General features: G+C 36.0%; 1 protein-coding gene across 5 annotated transcripts in view; it reads right to left on the reverse strand.

The window, feature by feature from the left end:
* The window catches only part of PCDH15 (protocadherin related 15), a 1,592,394-nt gene that overhangs the window by 300,590 nt on the left and 1,277,894 nt on the right, over positions 1 to 13,910 (reverse strand). For all 5 annotated transcript variants that reach the window (XM_070487986.1, XM_070487962.1, XM_070487971.1 and 2 more), the window contains one exon: positions 3,429 to 3,635. In XM_070487986.1, coding sequence (XP_070344087.1) covers positions 3,429 to 3,635 — 207 coding nt within the window. The remainder of the gene's footprint in view (positions 1 to 3,428; positions 3,636 to 13,910) is intronic.

Below are 13,910 nucleotides of genomic sequence, written 5' to 3' on the forward strand. Positions count from 1 at the left end.
ATAAGAAGCAGCTTGGCATAGGCAGGAAAATACAGGCAGTTTCTAAATGTAATAGGTGAAGCAGGAAGTTTCAGAAAATGACGTTATCAGGTACCAAGTAATAGACACGCATGTGAGCCTGAATTTCCTTCCGTGGAAAAATTGAAGTCACAAAAGTATATTAAGCAGAAATGTGATATAGTCAGATTTAAGCTTGTGAAGAAATTGTTCCAGTGGCTGAGTGAAAAACTGGATTTGAACTGAAAAAACTGGAGGCAAGCAGATCAGGAGGCAATTCTGATAAAAGACAAAGAGGGTGGTGATTGTAAGGATTGAGAGGAGAAAAGAGAGTCAAGAAATATTCAGAGGGCAAAATAGGAAGAACTTGAAGATTTATTAGTTGTTGTGAGAAAACAAAAGTCAAGAATGACTCCTAGGTTTCAAGCTTGAGTGGCACAATGAAGTGTTACACCAATTTCTGAGGAGTGGGTTTTAAGACAACATTTCACATAGCAGAGAAAGTTGAATTAAACTGTATTTATTATTGTATGGACTTATTTAAATTATAGATATATAAAGCTATATGTGATATTTTAGAAATCTTAGTCACTAGAGGATTAGATATACTTGTTCACTTTCTAAGAATCTAATGACAATCACCCACTGCAGATAATTTTAGGAAGACGATGGGCCTAAGTATTAAACAAATGGCCAGACACACATCATTTAATTACTTGATAGTTTTATAAAATATAGTAATTATGCCATTCTCCATGTATATGGCATCATTTAAGAGAGATTTTCTCTCCTTGCCCGTCTCCTTCAGCCCCAAGTGAAGGAGCAGGCCAAGGCAGCAATGATTGCTACCATATACCTTTTAGGATCATAGATGATTGAATGAAAGGGGGCAGATGGTGAACGTGAGGCTCACAGTGTCATACAGCTGTCACATGGCAGAACCAAGAGTCAACCCCGGGGCTGTCTAACACCAAAGCACAAGCTCCTAAGAACCAACATGCTGTCCCACCCTTTGGAAATATTCAGAGCATTTAATAGGCTAACTGGAATTGTAAATCTCCAAGAGCAGAATTCTAAGTAGTGTTTCCCAAAGGTTTTAGACCCAAGGGCTCTTCTCCCACCCTACCTCAACAATACATTAGAAGTCCCACTGTTTTACACAAAGTCCCTTAGAACACAATTTTAACATTTGTAATTTTAAAGTGAATGGCAATCCAGACCAGTAAGCTTGTACACAAGCAAGTACAGGGCTTAATATGCAGCCATTAAATAATATAAATACCCCAAGCAAGTACAAATACACAAATTTTGCTATTATGAAAAAAATAACAACTCCATTTTTTTTCTTCAGGATTTTGCTTTTGCTAACCACTGTGTTCATAAAGGTGTGACTTAAATTATTAAAAATTTCCAAATTAACTAGTCACTGCTTAAAGTATGATTATGCATTCAAATTAAAAAATGAGACAAAATCTACCCCAATATTTGTGGGACACCTCCAGGCCTACAACATATATTTGCTTAGCCTGGATAAAACTTATTAAGGTGGCTCTGCGAATTTCCCAGTGAGGATTCGCTAAACGAAGACTTTACCTGTGACTCATGAAATTCATTAAACTTTAGGGGGTCCCTAAACCCCTTGAACTGGGATGTGAAATTGTGTATGTATATGCAATTTTCTAGGAAGAAAAGTCTATAGGATTTATCAGCTGATTTAGTTAGACTACAGTCAGACTATATAAAACGGGCTGTCTAGACTAATGCTCACAACAAGGACTTTGTTTCCCATAGACCTTGGCTCAAGGTCCAGCTCCACCATCTACTAATTCTCTGATCATAGTAAGACATTTAAAATAGCTCCCATTTCCCCTTCTGCAATATGGGAAACTGCATCTATTATGTTTGCTGTGAGATTTAAGAGAATTAATTCAAGATAAAGCATTTAGTACATTGTTTGGCAGTTACTAAGAACTCAATTACACTTAGCTCTTGTTAAAACATATGATGAAAGAAAATGAGAGAGACTAAGGGCAAAAAGGTGGGATGATAGAACAAAAGAAAGCAGAGAGAGATATCAAGAGTAAAATAAAACATCTGGTAAGAAGTAGAGTGCACACAGGAGTTGTCACAGCCTCTGCTAAGGGTGTCAAAATTTTTCGAGAAAGAGAAAGAAAAAGTCTGAAAGTGCCCTCTTAATTTATTAAACTGGTGACAAAGCTCCATGAAATGAGATTTTAGGGATATTTTAGAGTTGTGCTATCCAATTAGTGACATGTGACCATTTAAATATAAATTAATTAAAATTAAGCAAAATGCTAAAATTATGTTTTCAGTCTAGTTACATTTCAAGTGCTCCATAGCCACATATGGCTAGTGGCTACTGTATTGGACAGCATAGCTACAGAACATTTCTGTCATCACAGAAAGATTTATTGAAGAGAAAGAAATTGCTGAATCAGGACTTGTTGAGTTGCAAGTGACAGAAATCAAACTCAAAGTATGCTAAAAAAAAGATATTTGGGGAAATACTATGGTAGGTCACAGAATCAGAGGAAAATCTTTAGGAATCAGTATAGCTCTGGGGATTTAATAACCTAAAACACAGGAACTCAGGAGGACTCTTCTCTGCATGTCTCCATCAGGCTTCATTCTCTCCCACTGATAATGGGTTTTCTCCGTGATTTCAGCAGACTTGGCTACAATGGCTTCAAATACATTTCCACTTCTTTAATACGTGATGCTAAAGTCTTCAAGCTCTATTTTTTCTTCCTTTCAATTCCTGAGATGACTCTGACTGCCCTGGTATAGATTTTCCGTCCACTCTTCATAGCAATCACTCTAGCTAAGGAGGTAAAATACTCTGATCTACGCAACCTGGACTGCTTCCGACTCGTGTAGCTAGTGTCAGGATCAGAAAAACAGAGGACAGTGATGTGTGGAGTGGAGGAGTGTTCACATCAGCACAGCCACTGGCAGAAGTGTGAGTGGATTGGCTGCCCCAAATATGTTTTCTTTAAAAATATACCATCAGAAAAGTCCCCCGATTCACACTCTGGGGCTGCCTTCATGATTTTTTATATTCATTGTGTAATGTCATTATTTTCTCTGTCAGCAACTATATAAACAGTTTTCAACCCATATTAATAAAAAAAAGTTGCTCTTTTAGGTTAGGAAATTACAAGTGAAACATTCATTTCCTTTCTTATGCTGAATGTCTGTAAACTGAAAAAGAATAGTTGCTGAATTCAAACATATTTTTTAAAATAATATCATTGATACAAAATTAATTATGACACCAAAACTCTCATTTATACTGACTTTGTTCTCTATTCTATAGCTCATGTAACCAGGTCTCAGTAAAATTTCCTATTGACATAACTATAACAAGAGATGTATTAACAAAACAAGAGCAAAATTTATATTTAACTTACATCTTCTATATCCTTGTCCAGAGCTACAATTCTTAAAGGGGTGGTCAAATTTAGACTGTCAGAAATGGTTGCTCCCACGGGGGCAGATTCCAGGATATAGCCTTGATAACTGGGCACTGTGAAATATGGACTCTGATTGTTTTCATCTAGTATTTCAATATGTAGACTGGCAAAGGCAGGAAGAGGATGGCCATTGTCTTGTTCAGCCTGGAAAAGAAAAGAAAAAAGCTTTGAAAATTATATGTTATGAGATTCTTTTGGGGTGTCACTTTCCACACCATATATGGAGATTCTCTTTTGAACTGGTCTCATTACAGAAAGAAATGCTTTTTTTTTTTTTTTATTGGCACCTGTGCTAACATCTGTTGTCAATATATATTTTTTTCTTCTTCTCCCCGAAGCACCCCAGTACATAGTTGTATACTCTAGTTGCAGGTCCTTCTGGTTGTGCTGTGTGGGACACTGTCTCATCATGGTTTGATGAGTGGTGCTAGGTCCACACCCAGGACCCGAACCAGTGAAGCCCTGGGCCAGCAAAGAGAAGTGCGCGAATTTAATCACTCAGCCACTGGCTGGCCCTGAAAGAAATGCTTTAGATTTAAAAGGCCCTTAGAAAATATAAAAGAGGAAATGGAAATCCAGAGAGCCTTCATTAATTGCTTGGTCTCATCCTCAAACTCAGTGTATATTTCAAAGTAATAATAATCATCATCACTGCAATGTATTATTTTATCATTGCATATTGTTAGAGATAACCATGCTTAAAGATAGAAAATTGAGAAGTGAAGACATTTGAGTGAATTGCTGAAAAAATATTTAATTGAAAGACAGAGAAAAAGATTCAAAACTCAAAGTATTATACTTATTTGTGTCTCTTCCACATCTTTTCACTCCACACTAACGATTAAATCCTCAAATGAGTCATAATTCTGTATAAAATTAAAGGATAAAGGCTAGACAGACAGATAATTTCAATTAAATAATTTTAGTAGCTGTGGAATTTTAAATATTATTTGACCACAAATATCTTATTCAAAATTAATGTGTATGCATTTGGAATATGTTTGTTTTCTTCTTTTTTTCCCTCTTCTCTTCGATTTAAAATAATAATGACAATTTATATTTGTAATACATTTTCTTAGGAAACATCTACATGGGTCATGTTGTAAATGGAGAAAAACCAACCCGTGACTTTCTGTTTTGAAAAATGGTGTCTTACAATATAGCAATCCACAAAATTTAATTAAGGGAAGATTTTTATCACAAGTGACATCTAGAAAATCTCCTCCAGACTTTAGGAGAAACCATTGATATAACTCAATAGTATATACATTTATTGAAATAGATTCAAATTCTCTGTCATAAAATTTTATTGATACTTTTCTTCACTGTTGGAATAGTTATACTTTGAAATCCACTCAAAGTTAAAGTTAGATGGTTTATGTCAAATCCCTGATGCTTTCTTGGGTGAAATGTAGTGGCATTTTGGCCATGAAAGTTTATAATTAGTTCAGATAGAAATCTTGGATTGTTCAATCTGGAGGCAAGAACTTGGGCCTCTAGAAGATAGTTTTTCACTTTCTGGTAATTGTCATTTAGCGTCTTCTTCTATTGAGACGATAGGTGATAAATCACAGTGATGCTTGGAAGTGCTGGTGACTTTGCAGCAAGAAAAATCATTCATATTTTTTATTAATATTGAAGATATTTTGAAATATCATTTATGCCAATTACTAATATTAAGCTATAATAATGAACAACCCTGTTGTGAAATAATATTTTATAAAGCATTAATAAAAACTATCTTTGTTTTTAAATATTTTGATAACTCTATTTCAAGATATTAAATTTCCCTTGTAACGGTATGTAGTTTTTCTTATGCATTTGAATTTTCATTTGGGAGCAGATTGCCAAACTGATCCATGGCACAAAATACGTATGAGCCCCTGTTCTGCACTAAGGAGAATAATGTGTGGCTTTTTCTGGGATTATGTGTCTTTCACACACAACCACATGTGCTTCTGACACCATCAGTGTGGATAGACTCTTTGTGCATAATGGGTTGTGATTATTTCTGCTGAGCCATGGATGTTCTTCTAGGAGTTCCCTCTATGACACACAGCAGGATTTCTAGACAGAGCTGACCAGGGTGAGAGGTGCAGTCTGTGACTAGAAAACGTCGCCTTCCCACTGGATGAAACTAATTGGTCCATATGGGGTTCCAACCCAATAACTTTGATCTGATTAAAGCAGGAGCAGTTCATACACACAAATCACTCTGAACAGGAAATTTTCTCTCTCCTTTTATTTTGTATCTAATTATTCTAAAATGCCATTATGTCATATCCTGGACATACTAATAATATTATCAAACATCACAAATTTTATTATTTGTCCCCCTTCCCCAATAAACACACACACAGTTTATGGACAGTGAGGGGAAAACAAGAAGTAAATTGTATAACAATGAAAGAAGCTTATATTTTACATTCAGCTCATATGTTGCTAACTTTTACTGCCAGCTGTGAAGCCAGGAAAACATATATTATTTGCATGATGGAAACAAAGTGATCCAACAAAAAGAGAAAGAAAATTCAAATTAAATCTCTGGAAACAATCTATTTCACTATATCTTTAAAAATAACTTGTAAAGTCTCTGTTATCGCCCTATCATTAGTTTGTTGCCAATATGACTCATATTTTTGGATTGCTGCTGCATATTTTGTCCTATTTGAGGTGTTCCAGATGTGCTAACCAGGTATTTGTCTCCCAGGTTCACAGTCTATGCTATTTTGCCTCTCTAAATGTGAAAACATACATTTTTATATTGATGGAGAAACAAACAGAATAGTTTGATGTTCAAGGCCACACCACATCTCAGTAACAGACGGATGAGGGCCCAGACTCAGGTTTCCTGATTTATGAGAAGCTACACAGGGAAATTCACCACATGTTTCTCTAATTTAGAGAAGGCAAATGAATATCCAAATGTAAGACCCATGGGAGAAATTAGTGGCAGGAATGAATATTAAAAATATAGATACTCCAGATTGAATCAGAGTTAAAATATGGCACTAAAAACAAATTAATGCAATTATACTTTATTCTCTAACAGGTCCATGCATCAAAGCTTTCATCTAATCCTCTCTTCTTCTACATAACATAGAGAGGAATTCTCAAAAATCTGACCTATTCTGTTCCCCTGTAATCACTAGTGAATGAGGCGAGAAGTATAAAAAGCAGGTCAAGTGAAACAAGGCAGTATTTCAAAAAATCATTTAATTCCAAAAGATAACCTTACTTACATCTATAAAATCTGTAGATACATGTTAAACATTAGATTTAAAAGCCAGGTTTTGTTTTGAGAATTTCTGGGCATGAGTCCTATTTTCAGTAATGAGACCAAAGTAAAACTAAAGCCAAAATAGCAGAAGTATCAAAAATACACTATTTAGTTACTTTGGAGGGAAAAATATTGAAAGAGACAAACCACTCCATTTTCAGTATTAAAACAAGCAAATATTGATAATCTCTTAGCTCCTTGCACCAGAGGACTGAGAATACAGAATAACTTTGGTCCAGCTGGCTGGTGGAAAGCAATTTAACAAATTTCCCAATCTCTAATATGAACCCTTTCTTGTGGATATGATAATTTAGGGGAAAAAAAGAACATGGGGAAAGATCACCAAGACGTTTAAATAAATTCTGGGAAAGAGGAAGGAAATTATTTTTTCCTAGAAAGTCACCAATTATTTATTGCGTCTGTAGTGCCCATTTCTTACATATTATGTGTTCACTTTTGTCTATACTTACTCCTCCCAATTTTTCCTAAGCCCACTTCAGCCAGGTTTTTACCCCTGCCACTCAAATACAGCCGTTCTCAGCAAAATCACCAGTGACTCCTACATTGCTCAAAATAATATTTATTCTCAGTCCTCATCTTACTTGACCTATCATCAGCATTGAAAACATTATTCACTAGGGTTTCAAGACAACACTCTCTTTTTGTTTTCTTCCGATATTACTATCCATTTCTTCTCATTATCATTTGCTGCTTTCTTCTTTTTTCCTCAATTTAAAATTAGAGTACCTCAGGAGTCAGGTCTTAGCCATATTCTCTTCTTTGTACTCACTTCATTGCTGATCTTGTCTAATCTCATGGCTTTAAAAATGTCAGTAACGTAATGACTCTGAATTTATATCTCCATCCTGGCACTCTGAATTCCAGAATCTATATCCACTGTGCACATAACTCTCCTTAATTAATATCTATTGCAATAGTTATTTATTATAGCTATTATTTAACTATAATAGTTATTACTTAATAACTATTAACATGTTTATTAGATACTCAATATCTGGTAAACATTTCAAATGCAACCTCTGCAAAAATGAAATTCTCCTCTCCCCCCTTATAAACCTGCTCCAGAAACAGTCTTTCCCACTTTAACAGCAGCTCTATTCTTCCAGTTGCTCAGGCCAAGAATCTTGGAGTCACCTTTACTCCTGATTCTTTTCACACCTCACATCTAATCTCTGAGGAAGCTCTATTGACTAAAACTTCAAAATATACGCAAGATCTAACTACGTCTCACTTCGTCTGCTGTTACCACCCTGATCCAACCTACCGTGAGCTGTCACTTAGATTATTTTAACTTCTCTGTCAGCTTCCACCCTTGCCAATAGCCCATCCTCATAATTGCAGCCCAGTGATTTTGTTAAATAATAGCCAGATCATGTCACTTGTCTCATTAAAACCCCTCAATGATTTCCAATTTGTTTCAGGCTCTACAGGATCTGACCTCTTATTACTTTTATCACATTACTCTCCTTCTCACTAAATATGCTGTGGCCATCCTATATGTTGCTTCACTAAAATCAGGCACATTCTTGCCACAGAAGCTTTGCACTGGCTAATCCCTCTACCTCAAATGCTTTTTCCATAGATGTCCACATGGATCAAATGGTTTTCTCCACAAGACCTACATTGCCTACCTCATTTAACTTACATCCGCCATGCTGACATTTCCAATGTACTCTGCTATTTTTATAGCACTTAACATTTAAAATTTATTTATTATATTTGTCATTTATTGTCAGGATGATTCCACCAGAATAGAACTTTCAAGAAATCAAGGCTATGTGACTGTTTTGTTAATATCGATTTCCGGAGCTTATTCTAGTAGCAAACATAGTGTAAGCTGTTAATGAATATTGAAAGACCGGATGCCCTTTTGGTAAGGAAGCCACATGTTACTGCAAAGCCAACAATGATATGAGAGGCGGCTTAGAGCAGTGTTTGTCTCCCTGTCTACATCCAACCAACTTCACAACCCTCCACAAGCCCATTACCCTCCCTGAGTCACAGTAAATGGCAATTTGCAAGATGTCTTATTAATCGTTTGACAATTATATGACACAATACATTCAAAATATTTACAAAAATGCCTTGAAAGAAAATGCCTTGCTCAATAACTGTTAGTTGTATAACTGTTATTAAAAATAATTTAGAGAAAATCTCCAGCTTCAAGTGATAGATGGGGAAAAAGTGAAAAACTTTTTAAAAAAATAATAATTTTACTTTCCATCTTCTCATTTCATATATATCAAATATTCCATGTCAGCGAACTTGAGATGAAAAAAAAAGTCCTATTAACGTTATGAATTTTGGTCTTTTTTTAAAAGTTAAAATTAAATTTTGCAACTAAAATGTTAAGGTAAAGGGGCTGGCCCCGTGGCCGAGTGGTTAAATTCGCGCGCTCCGCTGCAGGCAGCCCAGTGTTTCGTTGGTTCAAGTCCTGGGCGCAGACATGGCACTGCTCATCAAACCACGCTGAGGCAGCGTCCCACATGCCACAACTAGAAGGACCCACAACGAAGAATATACAACTATGTACCGGGGGGCTTTGGGGAGAAAAAGGAAAAAAATAAAATCTTTAAAAAAAGAATTTAAGGTAAAATCACTTTTTAATCTTGAGAATTCTGATAATTTTACATTTTGCTATATTTATAAATATTTAAAAGTAAAAATGGAATCATATTGCATGCAAAGCAAATTCTCTTGCTCTATGCTATACACCTAAACCTTTACTGTAAACAGTGTCTGGGCATCATTCTCCACTAGACTTAAATTCCATGAGAGTAAACACTGCAAATTCACCGGTTTCATTCATTGCTCAATGTTTAGTCAGTCCCTGGTATATGGGGTGAATTTTGAGTATTTTCAATTTCGATAGGCCATGTGCATCTTTGTTTTACATTAAATATTTTCTACAAATAAAATGAAATATGCCATGATGTTAATCTCCATTTGATAGATATTTATAGAGAGTTTTTGGACATTAAAATGAAATAGAAATGAATTTATGTGCGTATATAACATGAACATCTTAAGTTATAGAATGTCTGTATTTGTGCATTTTAAAGGTTTCTCAGATGCGACCAGGCTTACCTACAGATAATTGGTACTGATGCACATTCCTGCTAGCGATATAAAGCCATATAAAGGGCCTCACCCTATCCTCCTCACTCACCAATTGTGGTTCCCTTTCTATAGGGACAAGTGCTGTGAATAAGTTGATCTATAATCTTCCAGAAGTTTTCTCTGCCTATATATACAATATTTATGTACATAAGCCAATACCTATTTTTAGATTTGGGGGAGTGTTTTTTAAATGGGCAGTGGCTTAAACAAAGATATGTTTGTTCTGATTTACTTTGTTTTTCACTTAACACATGGTTTAGACACATTTTCTTGTCAGACAGCTAAATTGAGGACTTTAGCAAGGTTCTGACTGAATGCACTTTTATAGTGCATTAACACACTTTATTTGCCAATTTTCTTGTCTATCTCTCTTGCTAAATTGCAGGCTTTAATCTCTAGTTCTTAGGATGTGCTTGACCAATTTTCACAAACATCAGATACTTTAGGAAGAAAGGCAGAGAGAGAGGAAGGGAGGGGAGGAGAGAAGGAAGGAGCAAAGTACAGATGGAAGGAGGGGGAAAGGAAAAGAAATGGCAAAGCCATTTCTCTATACATCAAAAGTTATTGACAAGTAACTCTCAAAAATCATGGCAGCCACATAGGGCAATGGTTCTCAAACCTTAGTGTGCATAAGAATCAGCTGGAAAGCCTGTTATAATGTAGGTTTCCACATCCTACCTACAAAGATCCTGGTTCATATATTTGTAATACAGACAAGGACTCTCCGTTTTTATCAAACTCTCTCAGGTGGTGATAATGTGAGTACTTTGAGAGATATCCATCTGGGTCTGGCTACTTTCTTCATGCTTGGGCTATGCCCAAACTTGAATTTCTAGGAAATCTTTCTTTTTAGCTCTATTGGTGAGCAAAGACGACCAGCAAAGCTCCAGGATAATATATGTCCAAAAGACACTGCTGTCATGTCAGCAGACTTACATAGATTCTGGTAATTGATGCTACATATAATAATACAATTATCAAATGTGCAAGTTGAGTGCCACTAAAATTGTCATCGGACTGTAGCATAACAAAGGATTGCCTGCATATAAGTATGAATATTCCATAAATAATAAATTCAGTCCCAGTTACTTTTCATATGTCTTGGTCTAATTCTCTTGATAGTCTATTGTCCTTAATTAATAAGAATTTAGTTATGCATTAGTCTAATATGTATGTATGTGTATATATATATGTACATACATATTTTTAAGTTGCTCTCAAATGAAAGATTCTTCCAAGTTTTCTAGGAAAACCTAAGAAGTGGGAATATTGACAAAACCTTCCATCTAGTCCTCCACCTGGAGACACTGGGAGGGTCTCTGACTAGGTTAGTTGACTTAGTTAGGGTTCTGAGACCTAGGGGTATTCATCTGTCTATATGGGCCTATAAATTTTATCTCACATTTCTTCGTACCTCAGTGAAAAAAAGACTAAATGTTTTGGTGTGTAATGGAAAAGTACTACCGGGGAAACCTCTATTTAACCTTTAAGGGAAAACTTCTTCAACTGCAGTCCTTTGAAAACCTTGATTCCAAAAAAAATTCAAAGGAGGTATAATTCACTGTATCCGAAAGCAGATTGTTTAGTAGCAGCAATATAATCTTGGGTGGAAGCATCTATTTTTTTACTTCACTGTTTTTATTATTGTAAAGTAACGAAAAAGGAACTGTAGATTGAAAATGGGGCAAAGGGGGAGAATTTGATATATACAAGGTTTTTTGTACATCGTCAGTGCGTAATGCATAAGGAATGTACACTGGAAACAGATCATGAAAAAGTTCTGAGTGGTAGTTGGACATTAGTGCTACCAGGGACCATAAAGACAGATGTAAGGCTACTGTGTAATTCAGATTCCTCTTCTTCCTCTGTCCTTTTTTGGACACCACACCCCTTGCTATCCTCCTCTTCAGGAAAGCCTTCAATACACCAGGGAGGAAATGTCTCAAGCTTACCTCTCCTAGCAAAGTACAAGCTGCTTATTTACCTTCATAAGAGTCTGACTCTGAAACATTGGCAGGTCTATGCAGCTATCCAGGATTCACACAGATCCTTTTATCCCTTTATTTCTAATTCTAACTTCATCTCCCAAGTAGACAATGAGGAGTGCTTGTTTTCATGAATTTTGCTGGAGAACTAAATTTATATTTCCATTTCCTCTTTTTGATTAGAAATTACATTCATTTAACATTTTTCCTAATCAATTTAGATTGTTAAAATAGATTGTTAACCTTTCATCTACTTGATTTATTTATTACTTTTATTACTGTTAACAACAATATTATTAGTTTAAAACTTTAAATAGTCAGGCATTTAGACATGTTTGTCTTGGGATGCAAACATGAATTACTTGGACTTTTATTTGAAAGCAAATGTTTATAAAAGTCGAAAAATTTTCTTGTACAAAGACAACACATTGTTATTGCATTCTTTCACAAGTGTCAAGTGTATGGTTGTGGAACAGATGCCTCCTAAGTTAGTCACAGTGTTTTAAAAAGTGCATAAAACTCTTAAGATTTGGATTAAAAATATGAAAATTTAATCCAATTATAAAATTTTTGAAAAAAGACAAAAAGTAAACATACAGTGGTAGTCCTTGGACGTGTGTGAGGGGTAGTGACCAGGAGAGGGTGACGGGTCATCTGGGATGTTTGTAGTATCATTTTTTAGATATATCTGGGTGTTCCACTTTATAAAAACTCATCAAGGTGTACACTTTTCTGTATGCAAGCAGCATTTCAATAAAAATGTTGCTAAAAACAATTTTATGAACTCAGTGGCCCAAAATGTGCACACAGGTGACCCCTCCCTCTCCTACCACTGTAAACTAGTTTTTGGGAACTCCAGTCCAAATGCTACAGTTTAAAAGGCTGATCTAGGAAGCGACTTGAAAGCCCAGCATTATTAAGATAGTTATGCATTACAGATGCTTGCCTCTTCAAGTATCTATTCACTAAAGCCAGACTCCAAAAGTAGACTCAATCTTTTTTTTTTTTTGAAGAAGTTTAGCCCTGAGTTCACATCTGCCACAAATCTTCCTCTTTTTGCTGAGGAAGACTGGCCCTCAGCTAACATCGGTGCCCATCTCCCTTTACTTTATATGTGGGACGCCTGCCACAGATGGATTGACAAACGGTGCAAAGGTCCACACCGGGGATCCGAACTGGTGAACCCTGGGCTGCTGAAGTAGAACTTGTGAACTTAACCGCTACAGCACCGGCCGGCCCCTAGACTCAATCCTTTGTACTTTTTCTACCAGTATTTCTCAAACACTGTGATTTCTAAAGCTGTTTCTTGTCTTTTATCTTAGTATCACCTGAAGGAATTGTTAGGATAGATTCCTGGAGGCTCACTCAGGATCTCTGATGTGGATTTATTTCTTTATTTGTCTGTTTCCTTAATTGTCATCTTAATTGTACCCTGCCTTTCCAGGTTCTCAAGTGATTTTAATGTATAGTTAGCTCTCAAACTTTAGTGCCCTGAAAAATCACATAGGCATCTTGATTCAGTGGGTGGAGCCTTGAAATCTAGCTTTCAAAAACAAGCATATCACAGGATCCCGCTATGTCCAATCCATAGTCTTTTGGGAATTAGTTGGGTCTGGCATTTTGGCTTCTCTCACACAGGCTTGTAGGCAGCTGTTCCACACACAAAAAGCCTAGATTGAGCAGCTTACGCTAACTCTGCTCTAGTCTACTATGCAAGTGATTGTTTCTATTTTTCACCTTTAAGCAAAGTCTCAAATTTCAACTTGCACCTGAGGTTTGGAAATGAACTTGGAAGAACCTCACTTTTGCGAGAGAGTTCTCGTAGGATCCTGCTTGGCTCACAAAAGCTCTACAAGGGCTTTAGGACTCGGCAAGAGGTTACATTTCCTTGTTTTTTATGTACATACCTTTTTATTTTTGGAATGTCCTAAGGAGAGATGGCTGTGGCGGGCTTGGGTTCCCTGAGTCAAAGATCCTACTAATATTACAAACTAATTAATGATTAAAAATAAG

The sequence above is a fragment of the Equus asinus genome, chromosome 2 (assembly GCF_041296235.1).
Source record: "Equus asinus isolate D_3611 breed Donkey chromosome 2, EquAss-T2T_v2, whole genome shotgun sequence".
In the NCBI taxonomy this organism is placed as follows: domain Eukaryota; kingdom Metazoa; phylum Chordata; class Mammalia; order Perissodactyla; family Equidae; genus Equus; species Equus asinus.